Genomic DNA, 16,537 nt, shown 5'->3' with positions numbered 1-16,537 from the left:
TCCTAACTTACCAAGAAGTCAACCACAACCACTGTGCTAAGAATAAAAATAATAGGAGGAATAGTAGATAAAACCTTACTATTCTTACTCTTCTAAGATAAAATGATCTAGTTGGTTTAAAACTCTTCGTTTATCTAACAATTATGTAAAAATACTGACTGTATGCCAACATTAATAAGGTTCTGAGGTTGTAAAACATGCCCCAAAAGAGCTATCAGTGTATCAGTGGTAATGTTCCAAGTAGCTATTAATAGATGAATCATAGTACTTAGTTCAGAGAGTGCAAGCTGGCAGTTGGACGCTGTGTCTTCATGTTTAGATAACAGATGCTTCTTACATACTGTCCTTAAAAATTTCCATCTAGACTAGTGGTTTCTATTTAATCCAGTAAGCTGTTCTGTTTTATTTTGTTTTGTTTTCTTTTCTTTTCAGCTTTATTAAGTAGAAGACACTTTCCGTCAAATAAAATCTTACATAGGAATTTAAAATGTAAACATAAAAAAAATGCTTCCTATTAAAGTAGGGGACAGAAACGCCCCTCCAAACTTGGAGTCTCCATCTGCTTTGCTTCTACAAGGAATTTTCTTACTCCTACTCCATGCAGCCCCTGAATGTTCCTGAATGTCACGTGGGTTCCCTTGAACACAACTTACATAACACTGTGTACTGGGTCTCATTCCAATTACTTTATATAAAATATATATATTCTCCCTTATATAAACTCTATAAAGAAGTACTATCGTTAACCCTCATCCTGCAGGTGAGAAATCTGAGAAGTGAAATAACTTGCTAATAAATAAAATCAGATAACAAATGGTAGAACCTGAATTTGAAACCATTTAGTCTGTCAATGTTCTTAACCATTAGGGTATAATGTCCCTCTAATTAGTTAACATAGCTGAGTATAACTAGGAAAATAAGTTTAAAATAATAAACTAGAAGACAAAATGGGGCTTTTTTTTTCTCTACAAGGCTGAACTGATCACTACAAAATTATCTTGAATTTGGTATACCTTTTTATCAAAACATGATTATTTGTAAATCCTAAACACTGATACATATAAATTATGGGAGTAGAGGGGTAAAGACAACTAATTAGACTAAGTAAGGTAGACCGATGAGTTGTATATACAGAATGAACAGATCATCAAAATTTTATTTTTGTTTCATTTTAGAAATGTATGTGCTATTAACAGACTATTCCAAGAGAACAATATGAACAAAACATGAAGAAAAGAATGAAGATGGAAAGGGTTAGAAAGCAGCTGGAAGTCACCTCTGCTTTCTCATTAAAGTTACCAGATATATTAAAGAGGGATTATTCTCCTATTTTACATTACCAAGAACAAACCTCTAAATTATTGCTAATGCTGACACAATAACTACTACCTTCTAATCATCATCAACACTTCTAATTACTACATGGTAGGCAGTCTTTCAAAACCTTTGACATACTAATTTAATTATATCATAATAGCTAGATAGGACAAATATAACCATTATCTCTATTTTATAGTTAAAGAAACTGGGGTGCTGAGAGGTTAAAGAAACTTGATAAAGGTCACCTAAGTAGGAAGTGGTGGAGCCAGGATTTGAATCTGAGCTCTGGAGTCCATGTGTTCAATTACTATAGAATTGTCTCTTGGCAACCTGGGAGAATGGTTCCAGAAACCCCCTCAGGTAACCATAATCCAAAAATGCTCAAGAACCTTATATGAAATAACACAGTGTTTGCATATGACCTACACACAGCCTGCCACATAATTTATAAATTATCTCTAGATTACTTACAATAGCTAATACACTGTAAATAATTGTTATATTGTATTGTTTAGGGAATAAACAGATTCAATAAAGTACCTTCCACAAAATCTCTTCTTTTCCCTTTAGACACTAACAAGACTGTAAAACATGAGTTACTTATTTGTACACTAACACCAATTGTATATGCCAAAAAATCAAGTATCTATTGTTTAAAATACTCTTAACGTATAGCAGTAGCCTGTAATAGACATGACTCTAGTTGTGAAATAACCACCATACAAAAGCATTATAATAAAAATATATGCACACCTATACAGCAATACTGATTATTTTTTTAAAATATAATATTTAACAATTACATCAAGAGTTCAAATATTGTGTAATCCAAAGAAATTTGAAATAATTGCATACCTAATTTTTCCCTGCTCTGTCAAGTCTCCATCACTGTGCAATATTGTTGTTAGCAATCTTAAGGTGGAAGTTCCTGATTTACTGTGATTATTTTTCATTCCAAGTAGCCATCGAACCATCATTTTAATAGCCTGAATCTATTTAAAAGACAAATTGACAAAACATTGCTACATTTAAAAGAATTTCCACATCTACCTTCTTAAAAAAAAAAAAAAAAAAAAAATCAAGATTTTTTTTATTGGACACTTTATAAGAAAAGTAAAAAGAAAAATACACTTTTCTATACATATGAAGATAACTTGGAAAGTTTTAAATTAAATCTGTTTCACTCTCTAAGGAAGTAGTTAAAAAAAGATTTCACTAAAGAAAAGCTCTTTTATTGTTGTTTTTTATGATTCTCCAACATGCAACTCACCTTTTAGATTCTAGAATTAAAATTATCCTTACTTTGCCTAAGAAAAAGTTAAGTTCCCAACAACAAACTGTATTCATTCTTTTCTTCCAAAGAGATATCACATGTGTACTAAAAATAACTAGGAAGTCCATATGAATTTCTTCTACACCAGTTACAGCTTTAAATGTTTGCAACAATCCTTTTTATTTTTTTTTTATTTTTTTTTTTTATATTTTGTGATTTATTATTTCCATGCTACTTTTCATAGAGATATATAAAATATATTGTTGTATAGAAACCATGAAAGGCGTAGTATGCTACACATATGGACATGCATTTGCATTTTCTAGCAATATGTATACCACAAATATAATTTTAAAATCATTTCACTTAATGATAAAAGTGAACGTGTACCAATGATTTCAGTCTTTTTTTTTTTTTTTTTTTTAATTTTTTATTGTTGGCTGTTCAAAACATTACATAGTTCTTGATATATCATATTTCACAATTTGATTCAAGTGGGTTATGAGCTCCCATTTTTACCCCATATACAGATTGCAGAATCACATCAAGCGGCACATCTTAACTTTTTAAAAAAATGACACACACGGAACTGGGGTTGTGGTTCAGTGGTAGAGCGCTCACTTAGCACGGGCGAGGCCCTGGGTTCTATCCTCAGCACCAGATAAAAGTAAACACATTAATTAAAGATGTTGTATCCAACTACAACTAAAAAATAAATATTTTTTTAAATGACACACATATCATCTCTTCTTCATATATTTCAGCTTTTTACACAACAAAGGACCAGAAACTAAGTGGGTATTGAACAATGTCTGCCACACGGCAGACGCTAAGATGATTCCTATGTCTGGCAAGCATAAACTAAGTGCATGCCTTCTTTTCCAGTGCTACTCTCAGCTACATAAAACTGATGATTAAGATCAATGCTAAGAAAATGGGCTTACTTCAATAGATGAATGGATAAAAAAAAGTGGCATTTATACACAATGGAGTATTATGCAGCACTAAAAAATGACAAAATCATGGAATTTGCAGGGAAATGGATGGCATTAGAGCAGATTATGCTAAGTGAAGCTAGCCAATCCTTAAAAAACAAATGCCAAATGTCTTCTTTGATTTAAGGAGAGCAACTAAGAACTGAGCAGGGAGGAAGAGCATGAGGAAAAGATTAACATTAAACAGAGATGAGTGGTGGGAGGGAAAGGGAGAGAGAAGGGAAATTGCATGGAAACGGAAGGAAACCCTCAACGTTATACGAAATCACATATAAGAGGTTGTGAGGGGAAAGGGTGGGGGGAAAAACAAGGGAGAGAACTGAACAACAACAGATGAGGTAGAGAGGGAAGATGGGAGGGGAGGGGAGGGGAGGGGGGATAGTAGGGGATAGGAAAGGCAGCAGAATACAACAGTCACTAATATGGCATTACGTAAAAAATGTGAATGTGTAACTGATGTGATTCTGCAATTTGTATTTGGGGTAAAATGGGAGTTCATAACTCACTTGAATCAAATGTATGAAAGATGATATGTCATGAGCTTTGTAATGTTTTGAACAACCAATAATAAAAAAAAAACAGAAACTTTAAAAAAAAAGAAAAGAAAATGGGCTTATACAAACAAACATTCAAAGATGCTAAAGGAAGTGTTGTTCCATGTCTGCAGAAATATATCAGAATCAGAAGCTGGAATAATGTAAAAAAGTAGTTCACACATGATACATAAACAAATATGTACTCATAGCCCAGAAGGTATTATAAGAAATCACAGCTAGGACTGGTATTGTGGCTCAGTGGTAGAGCACTTGCCTAGCATGTGTGAGACAATGGGTTTGATTCTCAGCACCACATATAAATATATGAATAAAAAAAAAGGTTCATTAATATCTTTAAAAAAAAATTTTTAAGTGCAACTAGAAAAATAACAAAATTTAACATATTTGTTCTTAACCTTCATTCTTTTCTTTCAAAGCGATGTCACATGCATACTAAAAATAACTAGGAAGTCCATATGTATTTCTTTTACATATGGCAATAGATGAAATGAAGTCTACACTATAGATGGTTTTTATAAATCACTACTCTCTATACTAGTAATGAGTGATCTTTTATATATAACCTTAACTCCAGGAATTACAGGCTACATTTAAAAAAAATAAAAATAGCTTTATTAAGTAAATCTCATGGAAAAGAGAGTCTTAAAACTCGGATAACAATTTTACTCAATAGAATGTTCATAAGAAAATCTTCATTACCTTTTGCCACTAAAAGTCTGATTCTAAGAAACAGAAATATGGAAGCTGCTTTCAAACCTTATTATATATTTTTTAAACCTCAAATTACACTATATGTTTGCTGCCTGTAAGCCCCATTTTGCTAATTACTGCCAAATACTCATAGTACATAAGATAATGCCAAACAATAAATATAAATACTTAAGTGATTTTCATAGCCCAAACTTATAGAAATTTCAACATCTTCAATAATATTACAGCATATGAAGTATATTAAGATCAACAGATCTATGCATATTACTTACTTTAACCATTGTCTCAGGAGAAACTTCTTCATCTGGAACCCAAAGTTTAGTTGTCTTTTTTCCTGGAAGCTAAGTCAAATGTAAGAAATTAAAAATATGAATATGAATTTTCATTTCAATTAATACTAAAGTGAATGAATAAATGAAATATTTACCTTCTACAACGATAGTCATACATATGATTAAAACAACTCATCTCTTTAACCTTTCAAAAAGACCGAAAGGCATATCCTCACTAGCACCTAGGTACAGCACTTACATATCCATCACTAGTTGGTTCTTTGTAGGTATGTGCCAGAACTGACTTTAAACAACTGCACATACTCCCTTACTTAGTGGCTAACAATTCAATTACTTAAGGCAACTGAAAAAGACAAGGATAAAAATCAATGGGACCAAGAATGTAGTTTTAAATAAGAAGAATGATATTTTAAAAAATCTTGAGCAAGAGAAAAATCAGATAAGTTTCTAGTTCAATACAGGTCATAGACACACACATTAATACCTTCTTACCTAAGTGGCAAAGCATATACGTACACAAACAGAACAATCGACAGAGGTGGAAAAGGGGTGGGAGGCAAAAAAGGCCAGAGTCACTGGAAAACACAAGAGTGTACAGAGAAAAAAAATATATATATATAACTGTTGGAAGACTTGCAGTTCCATAAAGGTAAAGAGAAAACACATTCCAAAAGTTAGCTGGTGTTTTTTCTCCCAGCACAATAACAAAAATACCGTGCAGATATTGGTAGATGTGAATATATAATAGCAACCAGAAAATTAAAGTGGCAAAAGAGCCATTTGAAAACAGTTGGAACTGCTGAGATCCTATTTTACTTACAGGTCAGGATATAGGAATTGAGAATCACCTCAGGGAAACTCTGGCAACACTTCCTGTAACTCTGGATGTGGAATGTCCCCCCAGAGGCTCATGAATTGAAGGCTTGATCCCAGCTAGTGATGCTATTCGAAAGTAATGGAAACCTTAGGAAGTGGGGCTTAGATGGAAGATGTAGGTCACTGGGGCATGTCCATGAAGGGCATATCTCACCCCCTGATCCCGTTACCACTAAAGTGAGCAGTTCTGCTCCAGTATACCTTCCCTGTAATGATGTCCTTTCTCAACACCAAACCAGAAAAAAATGATCCCAAGTGACCATGAACATTAACCTTTGAAACCATGAGCAAAAATAAATCTTTCCTTTTTAAAGTTGTTTATCTCAGGTATTTTGTCACTGCAACAGAAAGCTAACACAAATCCCAGTATCTAGAAAGGCAAACTCCTACAACACAGGGCAGAAGACTCACTCACAACTTAAGACTCACTTCTTTAGCTAAGAAGTGCCTTCCAGGTATAAAGTAAAAATAATGAGAAAGGAATCACATTAGGTAAAACCTGATGAACTTTCTGAACCAGGAATATAAAGATCCCAAAAGCTTCCATGGCAGAAGCTATCAAAAAAGGAGCAAGAAACAAATCAACTTCAGATTTCTCTGCTACAAAACAGATGCCCAAAACAATGTTCTGAATTTCCTGCGGTCAAGTAATTTAAAACACAGAATTCTAAAGAATCAAAGGTACATTCAAGCCAGAAAGTTTCTAAGTTACATTTTGAAAAAAAATAGTCAAAGTTATGATATGATAAAATATTCAATTCACAAGAAAAAATCCAATCAGGCTAAATTACAAGTTAAAAAATTAATGTTATCATTTAATAAGACCAAGAGAGACTGTCTGGTGAATTTAAACTAAAATGAATGAAACTACAAAAAAAAAAAATTATCAACATACAAAATCTAAAAATTATTGCATGAAAAAAATATACTAGTGAAGCTGAAAAACATTAAACAGGATACAGATTTAAATGGGATACTCACACAAATAAGAAGATATTGATGTACCTTATATATTATACACCAATAAGATACAGCATTAATGTACATTTGTACAACTAGCCAAATACATAAAACAAAGAAGATTTTAATTTGAGGAAAATGTAGAAATGTCAAATCACAAGAATGTAGAAATAATACAAGATTTAGAAAAGCAAAACTAGCATTCTTTATAAATGACAATTAAACAGTAAATAGAAAAGAAAATTTAGTAATAAAAATGGTATAAAATCAAAACCACAAAATTCCCTAAATCAACCACAAATATAAAGCATAATTTTAGAATATTATAGTACTTAGCATAAGTTGTATGACAGAACACAGTAGCAGAGAAATTTTTAAATTTCCTTTATAGAGAAAACTACAGAGCTTCAATGAAAAATATCTGTGGATGAACAAACAAAGCAACAGAAAAGAACAAAAGTTATACACATACACAGAGTTTTAGCACTGAAGAAAACCAGAAAAAGGTAAGATTATTCAATAAAAACTGTGGTGGAGGAACTGGGGCTGTGGTTCAGAGGTAGAACACTTGACTGACATGTGTGAGGCACTGGGTTCAATCCTCAGTACCACATAAAAATAAGTTAAAAAAATAATAATAAAGGTACAAACCTTTGTGTCCAACTACAACTAAAAAATAAATATTAAAAAAAAAACTGTGGTGGAAATTTTGGTAATCCTAATGGAGAGTAAAAAGAAATGAAATCCTGTGTTACAGAACTAAAAAAAAAAAAAAAACACACCTTAATGGGTTAGGGTTGTAGCTCAGTGGTAGAGCGCTTGCCTCACACACATGAGGCCCTGGGTTCAATGCTCAGCACCACATAAAATAAATAAACAAACAAACAAACAAATAAATAAATAAATAAAAATAAAGATATTGTGTCTATCTACAACTAAAAAATATATTAAAAAAAAACTCCTTAAAATTTTTAAAAAAACATATGAGAGACTATGACATTGGGGAGAAAGGGATTTTTAAACTGGAAGTAAAAAGCATCAATGACAAAAGAAAGGAATGATAAAATACAGCTATAGTAGTAACTTTTGCTCAAAGGATATCATAAAGAGAATGAAAAGATACACAGTAAAATGGTTTTATGCATTTTATGAAGACACTACAACATACACCTGATAAAGGATTAAGGTATATAAAGACTACCTATGGGAAAAAGATAAGCAATCCAGAAAAAAAGCACAGAGGCAGGGTGGGGGAGTTGAAAGGAATTTCAGAAATTTCAGAACAGAGGCACCATGAATGATAACTATAGACACGTAAGAACCAGGGAAATACAAATTAAGACTATAATGAGACACTAACATCTATTAGGTGGGCAAAATTTAAAAATCTGATAATGAGTGCTAGACACTGCTGGTAGGAAAATAAGTGTCAACAACCACTGTGGAAAGTAGTTTGACAGGGCTGGGGATATAGCTCAGTTGGTAGAGTGCTTGCCTTGCATGTACAAGGCCCTGGATTTAATCCCCAGCACCACCAAAAAAAAAAAAAAAGTAGTTTATAATAAACTGAAAAGTTAAATATATATATACACAATGTAGTTCATCAATTTCGAAGTAGAGAAAGTCTTGCTCATGTGTATTAGGAGGCCTCTATAACAGCATTCATACATACAGTACCACTCAATAGAGGAAGGGAATGAAAACATTCCAAATTTGCTAAGAGAATAATAGATAATGAGATTTTTCCCACAACAAAATAATGTAGAGAGTAATGAATGAATTAACCACAGCATATTTAGTAACAGGATTATTATTAGAAAAAATTGAAGTGATTAAAAGCAAGAAACTCAAGACTACGTATGATTCTTAAAAATCTCTAGAAAAAGTAAAAATTTAAAAAGTACATTGTTTAAAGAGATACTTGTGGCAAAAATGAATGAATGAATGAATGAATGAATAGCAACCCCCAAAATCCAGATGAGTAGGTACTAGCGGCAGGAAGGAAATAGAAAGAATTGGAGAGTAATAAAACCAGGACCTAATAGTACATGGGTGGTCACTGCGTTAAAATATTAGCTACACAAATGTCACATATATTCCTTTGTACATACTCAATGTAAGATAAGACAAATTAATGGGTAAAAGTGGTAAGATGTTCTATTTTTGACAAGAACTAACTCAGTTATTTTGAACCAATTTTCCCACTGAACCAAATAGAAAGTCTAGACAAATTATTTTTAAAAAATCACCTTGAAGACAATAAATAGCTACCAAAGCAGTGAGACTTTGCAGAGAGAAGTTTCAAAAGAAGAGGGAAATCGAAAGAGTTGTGCCTGGCATTAAGAGCAGTATTCTCATCCATACGACTACTAGTTTTCAACGTTTAAAAGAAGTGGCTGAGAATGTAAACAAAGTTTTTATCATTGTCACAGTGCTGGAGGATAAAATTTGAAATTTTGGGCCCAATGCCTTATTGAATACCTAGACTTTGAGTTGGATAACAAACAAATTGACTCCATACGTAAAGGTGACTAGAAAAAGAAATCAGCCTATCAAAAACTGAAGACCAGGGACTGGGGTGGGGTTGTGGCTCAGAGGTAACACGCTTGCCTAGCATGTGTGAGACACTGGGTTTGATTCTCAGCACCACATACAAATAAATAAAATAAAGGTCCATCAATAACTAAAAAATATTAAAAAAAAAAAAAAAACTGAAGACCAGCTTCCAAATGGATGAAGGTGATCTGACTGTCAAAAACAAAAAGCAAACCCTCAATGGAAGAATATAAACTCATACAGAGCCTCAAACTATCTCTAAATTTTTTATTTTAAAAAAACCTATCACTAATAAAAAATAACACATATACAACATAAGACCTAACCACAAATTGAGATAAAAAAATCAACAAGGGTGGGGGGAGTCACAGAAGATCCATAAAATGAGCCTAAGAGTATGAATTGCAACATAATATAAAATGTTCAAGGATTAAATGACAAGAGAATTCTAGAAGGGAACAAAGCTATGTCTAAAAATAGGGAAATTGTAGAATTAAAATAAAATAATTAAGAACTCAATGCAGTGCCACAGGCCTGTAACCCCAGCAGCTTGGGAGGCTGAGGCAGGAGGACTGAGTTCAAAGCCAGCCTCAGCAAAAGTGAGGCACTAAGCAACTCAGTGAGATCCTGACTCTAAACAAAATACAAAATAGGGATTGGGATGTGGCTCAGTGATTGAGTGCCTGAGTTCAATCCCCACTACCAAAAACTAAACAACAAAACAAAAACACCTCAATGCATGAGTTTATCACAAGATTAAACAAAATTGAGGAATTTGTAAACTCAAAGACAGGTCAGAAGAAAGCAAAAACCGAAGCATGAAGAGGCTAGAAGAAAAGTGCAGAAAAAGCACGTCCAGACAGCTGGTTCACAGAAAACAAACAAAAGAATGTGCCTAGAGTACTAAGAAAGCAAGAGCAAAAAAAAAGATGAAACAAATAGTATTTGTTTCATAAATTTCAAAATTTATGAAAGACACCAAACCAAACAATCAAGAAGAGCTACAAGCACCAAATAGGATACATATGTAGAAAGCACAACCAAATGCACCACAGTAAAAGTGGATACTAATGCAAAATAGAAAACATTAAAGGCATTCACAGCAAAAAGATAGGAAACCTTAAGAGGAACAAGGATAGTGACAGACTATAGGAGAAAAGAAAATGAAAAAGATAACGGAATAATATTTTCAAATCATCAATGTGGTAAAACATACCAGCCTAGAATTCTAAACACAGATAAAAATATACTTTTAAAAATTAAGACAAAGTAGACATGTGAGACAAACAAAAAAGAGAAGCTTCATATTAAATAAAATATTAAAGTGGTCCCATGAGTAGAAAATCACCACATAGAAAGTAATGAAAAACAAAAGAAACTGGAAAATATGTTGGCAAATCTAAAGAAATATTGACTGTATAAAACAAAACTACAGAAATTGTCCTATGTGAACAAGAACACAAAAAGCATTAGAGAATAAAGAAACCAAAGTATTCTAAGGTCCTTGTGCTACAAAGAAAGTTCAAAACAGTGTGAATAACATTGCCCTTTAATAAGTCAAAAGAAGATGTTGTTAATTTCAAGTGAGAATAGCAAAATATAAAATAGGCCAATAAAAGGGGAAATGAAATAAAATTATTTAATAAAAATAAGGCAAGAAAGAGAAAACATGAATAAAGAACTGATAAAACAAACTGAAAATAAAATTAGATGGCAGGATAACCATTATCTGTGTAATGTAATGTAATGTACTGCAATTTGATTAAATTAAACATAAAATTGACAGAGTGTGTATGTTAGAAATGGAATTAATGTAATATTCCTATTTTTGAAAATATATTTATTTCTTAGTTGTAGTTGGACACAATACCTTTATTTTATTTATTTTTATGTGGTGCTGAGGATCAAACCCAGGGGCTCACATATGCTAGATGAGAGCTCTACCCATGAGCCACAACCCTAGCCCCTAACGTGATATTCTATATATGCCATTTTGACATTTTCAAGTGCTCCATTAGTTACTACTAATCCATATTTCTACCTTGAGACTTGGGGAAAGATAAAAATGTCCTCCCTCACCACTTTCATTGTTTTGGAGGTCCTAGCCAGTGCACAGGAAGAAAGGAAACATGGAGCCTTAAGAAAGGAAGATAAATAAAACAAAATTATCATTATGAATAAATGATATGATAGGAGAAACCCAAAAATGCAAAGAATTGAAATTATTTTTAAATGACTTTAACAAGGTCTCAGGATACAAAGTCAATATAAAAAATTAACTAGTTCTTTGTATATACCAAACAAACTTAAAAATAAAAATTAAAAATTATATTATTTACAATAGATTCAAAAATATCAAATGCCTAGAACACATGTAAAAAAGAAAAAGATACATAAAATCTCCACATAAAAATTCAGCAAGATAAATTAAGGACTATTTAAGAGATATATCATCTTCATGAAATGGAAAGCTTTGGAATATAACATGTTCATGGAACAGTAGGTAGTATTAGAATAATGAAAATTATCTCCAAATTTGTAATTCAAGGCAATCCCTATCAAAATTACAGGCAATGAGTTTATGTGTGTCTTGGAGTAGAATGGAATAGGCAGACAGGGCAAGTCAATTCTAATATTTATATAGAAAAAAAAATTTTAAAGAAATGAAAATGGTGATGAAGGAAGAGGAGGAAGAAGGACAGGAAAAAGGAGGAGTTCTCAATGACATTTGGAAGACTTATGCTATTAAATATCAAAACCTGCTATAATAATTGAGACAATATAAAAAATATTAAACTATGGATACAAGATTTAAACAAAAGTAGCAGTAACAAGCAGTGGGGAGTCTTCATGATTTTGAATTTGAGAATGGATTCTTGGAAAAATTCAAAAGCACAAGCGACAGAAGAAAGAGACAAATTGAATTTCATCTAAATCCCCAGTACCTGACCCCTACCCAAATTAAAACTTCTGTGCTTGAAAGCATATTACTAAGAAACTAAGGGGCTGGGGTTGTGGCTCAGTAGTAGAGCGCTTGCCTAGTATGCATGAGGCACTGGGTTTTCAGCACGACATACAAATAAATAAAATAAAGGTCTATCAACAACTTAAAAAATTTATTAAAAAAAATGAAAAGATAATCTACCAAATTAAAGAAAATATTACAACATTTATCTGATAAAAATATAATATGTAGACCACATAAAGAGCTCTTAAGACTTTTGACAACAAAACGACAAATAACCCATTTAAAAATTTTTCTAGATTTTTACTGTGTATTCTATACCTAAGAGTAGTAGTTTGTTCATGTGGCTTTTTTTAATATTTATTTTTTAGTTTTCAGCGGACACAACATCTTTGTATGTGGTGCTGAGGATCGAACCTGGGTCCTGCCCATGCTAGGCAAGCGCTCTACCGCTGAGCCACAATCCCAGCCCCTAAAAATTTTTAAAACAACTTGAATAGTCATTGCTCCAAAGAAGACATATATATATATATATGGCTAATTAGCATATAAAAATATGTTCATCACCATTAGTTATCAAGGAAATTCAAATCAAAACCTTAATGAAACACTACTTCACATACCAGAATGGCTAAAATAAACAAAAGAAAAAAAAAGTAAGTTGGTAAGGATATAGAAAATTGGAGAGTTTTCATATACTGCTGATGGGAAAGGTGTATTAGCTGTGGAAAACAGTTTGGCAGATTCTTAAAAAGGTAAACACAAAATTACCACATGATCTAGTAAATCCACTCCTAATTATATACACAAAGAATTGAAAACAAGTACACAAACAAATGCTCTTCCTTATTCATAATATGCAAAAGGTGGAAACTATTCAAATATTCATCAATAAACTATAGTATACTGTATACAATAGAATTTTCATCAGCCACAAAATAGAATGAAGAACTGTTACATGCTACAATAAGGATGAGCCTTAAAAACATTATGTGAAAGAAGTCAGACACAAAAGGTCATGAATGTAGGATTCCATTTATAGGAAATATTCAGAACAGGTAGAGACAGGAAGGAAACTGATGATTGTCATCAGCTTAAGGGGATGAAGGGGGAAAATGGAAAGTGACTACTTAATGAAAATATTCTGGAACTAGATCAAGATGGTAGTTGCACAGTGACACAGAATTGTATGGTTTAAAATAGTTAATTTTACATTATGTGAATTTTGCCCCAATTAAAAAAAATCAATGAGAAATTCCATCTTTGCAGTAAGTGGTATTGCATCAGATGGAAATAAAAATGAATTTGACATCTATTTTGTACATATACAAAAGTCAATTTCAAGCATATAGAGCAAAAGGTAAAAGTTAACTAGAACAAAGCTGTCAACACTTTACCACTGTTTACAAACGGCTACTGCACACCAAAATGTGTAAATGAAGAACTAGATTTATAAGTATATTTAATTCAAACATATATTTAAGTAGAGATATGTGACTAATGGCTACTGAATCAGTGCAAGTCTAGAAAACAACATAGGAAACATGTTCACAATCTTGGGGTAGATGAATCAACTTAAGGGCTAACCATAAAAATTGATAAATTTTGGCTTTGTTAATATTAAGAAATCTGCTCATCAAAAGATAGCATTAAGAAATTGAAAGAGGTACAAAGTAGGAGAAAAAAATTGCAACAGAATATATAAATAAATCTAACAAGTTAGATAGGGATTCATATTTTTAATAGACAAATGAGGGAAAATCTCAAGCAGGCACCTCACAAAAGAAGAGACCTAAAACATCAATATAGAGATTCAAGCTGGTGGATTAGAGGAAGGCTGCATTTGCAGTTGCTCTGTGGCTTGAGTTTCTCAGCAGAGCTGGGTGAAAGAAGGAATTCAATAAAATTTAATATTGGATGTTGAGACTCTTAGAAAACATTGAACCAGAGATAAGATAGAATACATTGGAATCAAGCTGGTTATGGCAGTGGCAGCAGCACTGGTTTACCACAGAGGGGGAGATAATACAAAGAAACAAAATGGACAAATTTGGCATGGAAAAGCTTACAGAACAGAGGAGAAGTCTGAACTTAGATGAACCAGAGACTGAACAGTAAACTGATGTTTAAAAAGTACTCTGTGTTTCTCAACTGGTAAGCAGAAAGCTGAGGAGGGAGCCATCTGGAGGAGGCCATGCTTCAGTTTGGTGCTACAGGAGCCCAGGAGATCATAACAAATACTGCTATACTATCCCAGCCATGACATACAATGTGGTTTAAGTGCACCTAGCAGAAAGTCTGATGGCTCACAAAACCAGCTAAAGGCAGCTGGGAAACTGAACAGGTAGACGTGATTACACTTGGAGCCTGAGAAGGTGGTGCAATATGCCAGACCTGAAAAGGGTTGGATCCCCCACCCGAATACAGTTCAAAATCCAGAAGGCCAGCAGATATCAACATCTGCCCAGTCCTAGGGATGTGCTTATTTAATCTCTCTGGAACAGATACCACCAATAAAGTCTCAAAGTCCTGATGAGAGTTAAGCGTCTGCCAACTCTCACTTAGAACTCCACAGCAGCCTCACCCTGGGAGGGCATCAGCTTGTTCTGTCCTGACACAACTCCAATTGAGAATACTTCCCATTCCTGCCAATCTTGTACTGTGAGAAGGGAAGCTGAGAGCTATTTCAACCAGTTTCAGTTTTAGGCCGCTCCAGCTGGCAGCTTAGTAAGCAACAGAAAAAAGAGGCAGGATTTACAACTACCATCCATTCCTCTTTCTAATGGGTACACAGCCCAAGAAGAAACGGAAATAAAGCTGGGCACAGTGGCACACACCTGCAATCCCAGAAGCTCTGGAGGCTGTAGCAGGAAAATCGCGAGTTCAAAGCCAGCCTCCACAACTGCGAGGTGCTTAGCAAGTCAGTGAGACCTTGTGTCTAAATAAAATACAAAATAGAGCTGGGGATGTGTGACTCAGTGGTGGAATACCCCTGAGTTAAATCCCTGGTACTCAAAAAAAAAAACAAAAAAAAAAAAATCAGAAATGAGGACAGACATAGGCAGTGAACATCCATCCTCATCAACAGTTTTTACCCAATTATTGGAGCTAGTTCTTTCATTTTTTCATTACAATTTTTTTCGTTTGTGTGAGTGTTCCTGCTATGCAGATTTGACTTGTGATATACATGTTATGTACATGTGTGTTGTGTGGTGTATGTACGTGTATTTATATATACAAACACATATATATACATGTTTTTTCTCACTTTTAGCATTTTTAATGGCTTTTATTTTTCTTTAATCTTTTAATGTTTTTCTTTTTTTTTTTAAGTTGTAGATGATCACAATATCTTTAGTTATCTATTTTTATATGGTGCTGAGGATCAAACCCAGTGTGCCTCACATGTGTAAGGCAAGTGCTCTACCATTGAGCTAGGGGGGCTCAATGGTTTTTATTTTTCTTTTTTTGACTTTTGAGGGTTAGGGTTTTTTGCTTGTTTGTTTCTCTTGTTCTTCTCTTTTTCCCCTCTAATAGCCAAATTCTCTGTTTCTTTAATTTTTTCCCTATCTTTAAAACTATCACTTGCTACATCTCTCCAGCTTTATGTTCACATTCTGAACATTCTAAATTTTCTTTAAACTTTCCTATCACATTTTATTTTCTCTTAATGCACTGTTCTTTTTAACATATTTTAGGGCTGGGGATGTGGCTCAAGCAGTAGCGCACTCGCCTGGCATGCGTGTGGCCCGGGTTCGATCCTCAGCACCACATACAAACAAAGATGTTGTGTCTGCCAAAAACTAAAAAATAAATATTAAATTCTTTCTAAAAAAAAATTAACATATTTTAAAACTATTTGATAATTCCTGCTCCCACCACTCATGCCGTGGTGGTTATTAGTATTGTGGATGGTATACCTGACAAGTGCTGTTTACTTTACTGCCAGGTCTAGTTCACAGGTTTTTATTGTTGTTGGCAATTGATGACCCCACCATTCCTGATTTGTGGTAATTAGTGGTGCAGATGCC

General features: G+C 33.3%; 1 protein-coding gene across 7 annotated transcripts in view; it reads right to left on the bottom strand.

Annotated features, from left to right (window-relative positions):
- The window catches only part of Pds5b (PDS5 cohesin associated factor B), a 193,993-nt gene that overhangs the window by 31,370 nt on the left and 146,086 nt on the right, over nt 1–16,537 (bottom strand). For all 7 annotated transcript variants that reach the window (XM_046454163.2, XM_046454164.2, XM_046454167.2 and 4 more), the window contains exons 22-23: nt 5,129–5,197; nt 2,176–2,312 (exon numbers count right to left, since the gene is read on the bottom strand). In XM_046454163.2, the coding sequence (XP_046310119.1) occupies nt 2,176–2,312; nt 5,129–5,197 (206 nt within the window). The remainder of the gene's footprint in view (nt 1–2,175; nt 2,313–5,128; nt 5,198–16,537) is intronic.

This window comes from Marmota monax, unplaced genomic scaffold (genome assembly GCF_021218885.2).
Source record: "Marmota monax isolate L192 unplaced genomic scaffold, Marmota_monax_Labrador192_F-V1.1 WCK01_AAM20220418_F8-fsc00011, whole genome shotgun sequence".
Taxonomy (NCBI): Eukaryota; Metazoa; Chordata; class Mammalia; order Rodentia; family Sciuridae; genus Marmota; species Marmota monax.
The sequence above is the reverse complement of the archived record's forward strand: the minus strand, read 5'-3'. Positions and strand labels throughout refer to the sequence as shown.